This window comes from Leptodactylus fuscus, chromosome 2 (genome assembly GCF_031893055.1).
Source record: "Leptodactylus fuscus isolate aLepFus1 chromosome 2, aLepFus1.hap2, whole genome shotgun sequence".
NCBI classification, from domain to species: domain Eukaryota; kingdom Metazoa; phylum Chordata; class Amphibia; order Anura; family Leptodactylidae; genus Leptodactylus; species Leptodactylus fuscus.
Genome location: NC_134266.1, coordinates 22944951 through 22951717, shown reverse-complemented (window position 1 = coordinate 22951717; position 6767 = coordinate 22944951). Strand labels below are relative to the sequence as shown.

At 45.6% G+C, this 6767-nt stretch overlaps 1 protein-coding gene across 1 annotated transcript; it reads left to right on the top strand.

The window, feature by feature from the left end:
• The first annotated feature begins 2724 nt into the window (after positions 1-2724).
• DNAJC28 (DnaJ heat shock protein family (Hsp40) member C28) lies at positions 2725-4976 on the top strand. Its single transcript, XM_075262572.1, has 2 exons — positions 2725-2795; positions 3796-4976. The coding sequence occupies exon 2, from the start codon at positions 3831-3833 to the stop codon at positions 4965-4967; it is 1137 nt and encodes a 378-aa protein (XP_075118673.1). The 5' UTR covers positions 2725-2795; positions 3796-3830; the 3' UTR covers positions 4968-4976.
• Positions 4977-6767: the final 1791 nt, after the last annotated feature.

Genomic DNA, 6767 nt, shown 5'->3' with positions numbered 1-6767 from the left:
ATCCTTCCTTTTTCTCTCACCCTATAAGTGCACAATTCTACAATTTTCTAATAGATTTTGTATTTCAGTTTCTACTCCTTTACAATACCTCTGCTTGCTGTCAGTGAAGACTCTTGTTTCCGTTCAGAGGCAGTGATCCCGTACGTAGCTAGTCCTGATGTCAGCTGAGAAGTATATACCATTGTATCCAGTCTAGACAATGCTCTGTGAGCTGAACAGCCTGGAATAAAGATTGATACATTGTAACAAACTAGCAGAGAGATTAGTGAAGCTGCTGCCGATGTGTTGAGCTCACAGAGCATTGTGTAGACTGGATACAATGGTATATACTTCTCAGATGACAGAAGGACTGCGCCTGGTCCAGTTTGCAGTCAGTTTGCTGGCTCAGATATGGGTATATAAGTATACAGGTCAGGACAAACTAACTTCAGCAAACACTTGGATCCTTATGTCTCTGGCATCTTCTATTAGGGAAAGGTAACCCCAGAGTGTAAGAGTTTGATCAAGGACTGATTCCTAGGCTCACTACAGGCATAGTTTGTACATGAAGCAGTGACGACTGCATAGAACAGAGACACAGCGGGCACAGCAGGAACATCGACGGCTGTAGCTGGCAAGCAGAGAGGAGTGGAGATGCCAGGGACCATAGTCTGTCTAAATGCTATAGATCAGTAAAACGGGACCCACTTTTGGATGGAAATGTTGCCAGGGACTCCCTACCTGTTTTCTGCCTCTTAATCTACTGTAATCTTCTTTTATTCTATTCTCCCATCATCAATTTTGAGATCCCATATCAGCAAAATTTGTGTGCCATCCTCCATCCTGACGTATCTTATAGTATCCTGTCCTATAGCTCCCACACAGTATATATAATGTTCCCCCGATGCACCCCACACAATATAATATGCTCCACAGTGTCTCCACACAGTATAATATGCTTCACAGTGGAGCCCCACACAGTATAATATGCTCCTCACAGAGGCCCCACACAGTATAATATGCTCCTCACAGAGGCCCCACACAATATAATATGCTCCCCACAGAGGCCCCACACAATATAATATGCTCCCCACAGAGGCCCCACACAATATAATATGCTCCCCACAGAGGCCCCACACAGTATAATGTACTCATCACAGAGGCCCCACACAGTATAATATGCTCCCCACAGAGGCCCCACACAGTATAATGCTCCACAGTATATGACGCTATTTTTTTTGGCCCCCACAATATATAACCCCCTTTTTAATTTACTCACCCATCCACACTCCTGTGCGAATCGATTCCACCACTATTTTTAGGGTGCGTTGTACCAGATGATGAAGAATGACAGATGTAATGTCCTGGTGTTCTTCAGTGTTGTGATACAGATGCAACGGATACCGTCCTGGACAGGAGTGAGGACAGGTGAGTAAGTTATTGCCCACTACCTATTGCAATAATACAATAAGTAGCATCTCACTAAAAAGAGCTGCTGCGCTCCCTGGTTTATGCCATGAGGCGCCCCTGCTTATTTACCACTGAAGGCTCGTGACCCCCCGGCAGTCTTCACACGACCCACAGTTTGGGAATCATTGCTATAGATTAATTTTAACTATTCAGTTGGAACAACAGAGGAACGGCACAACACCAAGTTCTAAGAAAAGATGTTCCAGAACACCACGATGACCTATAGGAGATATTCAGGGGAGGGGGAGAGTAATTCTGGAGCATGCAGCTGTAGAGACCTTATACGGGACTGAAGTGCACTCACCCCTATATCTGCCCCATATACAATACCTGCCACAGTGGGGATTGTGGTTACTTACAGTCAGATGCTGTTGTGCTTCTGTCTCTGAGGTCTCAGCCGGTGGATGTGAGCGCCCCTCGCTGGGCTCTAGTATGATGGGTCACACTGAGTGATCGGATGGAGGAGGGGGTGATATTATTATCTGAGCGCTTCATTACTAGTCAGTGATATTTCCCTTCATGTCACTGCTCGCTGCTCTGGCAGTAATTCTGCAGAACTGGATTTCTTCTCCAGCTTCTTAGTTCTACATATTATTGGTGGCCATCATGCGGCTTCCTAAGTGCTGCAAAAATACATCTGCAGGCAAGTCAAGGCAAGCGTAGCTGCAGCATTGCATTTGGGGAGATGTAACTTGCAATACCTGGGAAGCCACATTGATATGAATGGACACGGTGTAATACTTACTTTTCCTGATGGTGGCGCTGTAGAGAAATGAATCATTAATGTACCACTTAAAGGGGTTGTGCCATTAAGGACACTTATACGGGGGATAAGTGTCCAATTGTTGGGGACCCCAGAAATCATGAGAATCAGGTAACATGTCCCCCTAAAGCCTCCTTGTGAATGGAGTGCCAGTGCTCTTGCGTGACCGATGCTCCATTTACTTCTATGAGGCTCAATATTACAGTCCCAGCAAACCCATGGCAGTGAATGGAGCATCGGTCTCACAAGAGTACTAGTGCTCCATCCACATGGCGATCAGACCCCCTGCCATCGGATACTTATCCTTTGTTCTGTGGATATAGGATATTTTTTCTTAACAACACCACCCCTTTAAGATTACAGCTGATCCTATAAACCTTTAAAGGAATAGTCAATTTTTTGAAAAAAATATCTAAATCGTCTCAACTAAAACATGTGCATGCAAAAAAATAGACCAGCAGGTGGCAGTGTGGTCGAATAATACAGAACTACGTTACCCAGAAGCCTGTGCTGCACAACAAACATGTCTGCTTCCTGGAAGGAGAGGAGTGCACGGCTGATCTGTGTAGCCCATAACTTATAGGTAAGAGCCGTGTGCACACACAGCTGTCTTATAAATCCGCTGCATACTGTGCTATGTATGGAGAGCTGGGCCTGGGACGGGCAGCAGATTGTGCAATGTCCCTGTGACCCTGACCCATAGATATTCACTGTCCATCTGATCCTGATGGGCTTGACGGCATCAGACGTGTTCCCAAACCACGAATGCACAGAATTAGGATAGGGCTGCACTTTGCCTTTGTCTGCAACGTACGTTCCCTGGCTAATGAAAGTGAATGTGGTTGCATGATACCGCAACATTGTAGTTGTAAATTTGGATGTTTTGCATAAGTTACAGTTCTCATCTTGTGAGTCACAAAATGGTCTGCGGTCAGTTTCATGACTTCATGACCTGAAATATACGTTGCCCGAACATATAGTCTGGAAGGCTCCCAAAAGGAGGGGTGACCTTATTAACCCCTGAACATTGGGTAAAAGTGACACTTTTTGTCCTAAAAAGTGGTGAGAGCATTGCTTACCCATGTCAAAAAAGGAAGTATGGCACACACACGCATGTAGGGGGGTATGATCATAGGTATAGGGGTGTAGCCACACCCCAAAATTAATTCATTTCATGCGCCATTGTAATAGGCCCTCAGCCGAATATCATCAAGGATGATGTACCCTTACATGTATCTTCTGAGCCATGAGTGGTCCTTTCCCTACTGTAAAGGGTGGATTCATGCCATTCCACCATTCCTATATGTGGCTGTAATAGGGGGTCAAGTGGGTACAAGGCGGCACATGGACCCTTACCAACAGGGACGTGGCTTCAGAGGGTGTAGTCGCACCAGGGCCCATGAGATGTCACTGCCCAATATGAGGAGAACAGTGCTATAAATGATGTATTATAGTTGAGGGGCTTGGTACAGATCTCGCATTGGGGCCCAGGAGCCTCTTCCTACCAAATTCTTCTTCCTTGGGACTCCACCAACCGTACCCTGTCCTATTTACTACTTAGTAGTTTTATTTCTCTTTCGCAGGTTTCCTTCATGTTCACTTTCTTCAATACAAGACCATGAAATTCATCAGCGTTCTCCTAACGCAGAAAACCAGAAATTCCCTCTATGTATTGGTCACATCAAGCAAACATGTCTCCAACGTCTTCTATTATTCTACCTACAAGTATAAAAGAAGCATCAAGGAGTGTTACAGGATTCTTCATGTTTCTGAAGGATGTTCTACAGATGAAGTGAGAGATTCTTATAGATCCTTAGCAAAGAAATACCATCCAGATAGTGGCGCAAGCACTGCCAGCGCCACCATGTTCATGCAGATAGATGAAGCTTATAGGGACTTATTGACCCATTTGGCCAGAGAGTCTAAGAAGACGCAGACCGCGGAAGATGACGAAGAAAAGATTTCCGACTATAAGATACCACAACACAGACAGTACCTGAGCTATGAAGGAGTGGGGTTTGGTACGCCAAGTCAAAGACAGAAGCAGTATTTGCAGTTTCGTGTTGATCGGGCTACTGATCAGGTTCTGGAATTTCGGAAGCAGAAGCTAGAACAACAGTATGCGGAAAACTCGATGATAGCTAAAGACGTAAAACACAGCAAAAAGGTCAAAATAACTCAAGCCATTGAGCGTTTAGTAGAAGACCTCATCCAAGAGTCCATGGCAAAGGGGGATTTTGATAACCTCAGTGGAAAAGGGAAGCCCCTCGACAAGTTCTCCTCGTGTCCCCATATCGACCCCATGACCCATAATCTCAACAGAATACTGATTGATAACGGTTATCAGCCAGAGTGGATCGTATTGCAAAAAGAGATCCGGGAAACTATCGATAAACTGAGACAAGATTTGGTGGCTTCTCGTAAAAAATTAGGAGAACCCATGACCTACAGGCAGGAAAAGCAGTGGATGGAGATTTGTGAGACGTTCAGAGAAGACATCACCAAACTGAACAAGAGAATCAATGACTTTAACCTGGTTGTCCCACTCATGAGCAGACAGATGGTCCACTTCAATGCGGAGAAAGAGATATCGCGAGCGGAGCAGGCCTTCCTCGCCTTCAAGGAGGAAATGAATAAGACAAATAACTCTAAAGACGATGAAAAGATGGATGATGATCAAACGAATCCCACCGAGGTCTTCTTAAAGTGGATAGTAAAGAACCTCAGAAATTTCAATAAACAAAATAAAAACTAATCATTTTAATTTTTCGCTATTTTTTAAAAACTTTTTCACGTTTCCTCCCAGATACCAGTCTTCAGGGCATCGGTTCTCCTTCGGGAGTCTTACGTACCCATACATATTCAAGGGCTATCAGTCACAGGCAAATTTTACCTTAATTTTGACTAGAGATGAGCGAACACTGTTCGGATCAGCCGATCTGAACAGCACGCACCCATAGAAATGAATGGAAGCACCTGTGACGCTGACTTTGCCGGCGGCCGGCCGGCCGGCCAGCGTCACAGGTGCTTCCATTCATTTCTATGGGTGCGTGCTGTTCAGATCGGCTGATCCGAACAGTGTTCGCTCATCTCTAATTTTGACCATACATTTTAGATGGCTGAACACTCAGACACCTGACACCCCCGATACACATGTTCCCTTAGCTGAGCAGTCATGGGTTCACAATTTACATCTTTGCACCTCGTAGGCATATTGGTGTGGAGTGGTGCAGTGTATGCCATTTGAATGCACCGTGCATATATTTCTCAAAATGTTGCAATGGTATTGTTACTCACCTTACCTGGTTCTATTGCAACTTCCCAAACTGCGGCTGCCAGCACTGCCACCAGGCCAGATGATTCCTCCAATGCTGCTCTAGACCCCATCCTTTGCTGCAGCCATGCTTTGTCTGCTCATTGAGGTTCATTCTCCTTTATGACCCAATTGACCCATATCTTGACCGTGGTCTTGTTTCAGGCTGTCACTTTTGCTTGTCCTTGGGATTGTCTATCTGGTAGTTGCTGATCTACTGCAATCTACAGATCCTGAACCTAGACTATAATAACATTGTATGCCAATTATACAAAACGTGTGTGCATCAAAGGGGTCACGGCGCTCGCAGAAGCGCCGCAGTTCCTTCAAACCCTTTCAAGATTCTGGACTTACTGATGACCTACCCTGAGCCTTGGAGCCATTTCTCACTACAATTTACGGTTTCAGCACTATAGTCGACCATGACCTGGGGATATTCTTGTAGTCCATAACACCTTGTGGGGGTTAATGGTAAAGACCAGGAGATTGCTTAGGCCGGGTTCAGACGGAATTTTTTAGTACCAGATTTTGAGGCGGAGGCTGCCTCAGAATCCGGTCCAAAAAACACCTATCCGCGACTGGATGCCAGTGCAGTGCATACAGAGCACTGGCATCCAGTCATGGCATTCCTCTCCGGACTAGGCCCAAATGAATGGGCATAGTCAGAAGGGAGTGTTACGAGACGGAATCAGCCGCGGAATCCGCCTGAAGAAAGTGCTTGTCGCTCGCGGAAAAAAGGGACCCATTGATTTCAATGGGAGGAGTTATTTAGAGCCGAGATTTTGACGCGGATTCCGCATCAAAATCTGGACCAAAAAAACTGTCTGCACCCGGCCTTAGACTTCAAATCCTAGTCTAGTCAGTTTTAAAGGATTACAGCTTGGAGTTTCCACCTCTGCAATAACAGATATATAGAGTGCAGCTCCTGAGTTACATCAGGTCTTACTTGCTGCTTACCTCCTGCTTTAACGCATGTGTAGGCGTGATGTGATGACGTCACATCGCGCCTACAACTCTGTGAGTGAGTGAGAGAGCGGCGGGGGAGCGTTAGAAGGGTGAGTATAAGGGTGCATTCACACTGAGTATACGCTCACTGATTCTGAACGTGTAAACTCGTTCCAAATCAGTGGCGTTAAAACAGATCCCATTGCTTTCTATGGGAGCCGGCATACATGCGCTCCCTATAGAAATGAATGGGCTGCTTTTTTCCCTATTGTTTTCAATGTGATACGTAGGGGGGAC

Excerpts from the sequence above, each read along its gene's own strand:
- DNAJC28 (XM_075262572.1), top strand. The coding sequence starts at position 3,831 with ATGAAATTCATCAGCGTTCTCCTAACGCAGAAAACCAGAAATTCCCTC.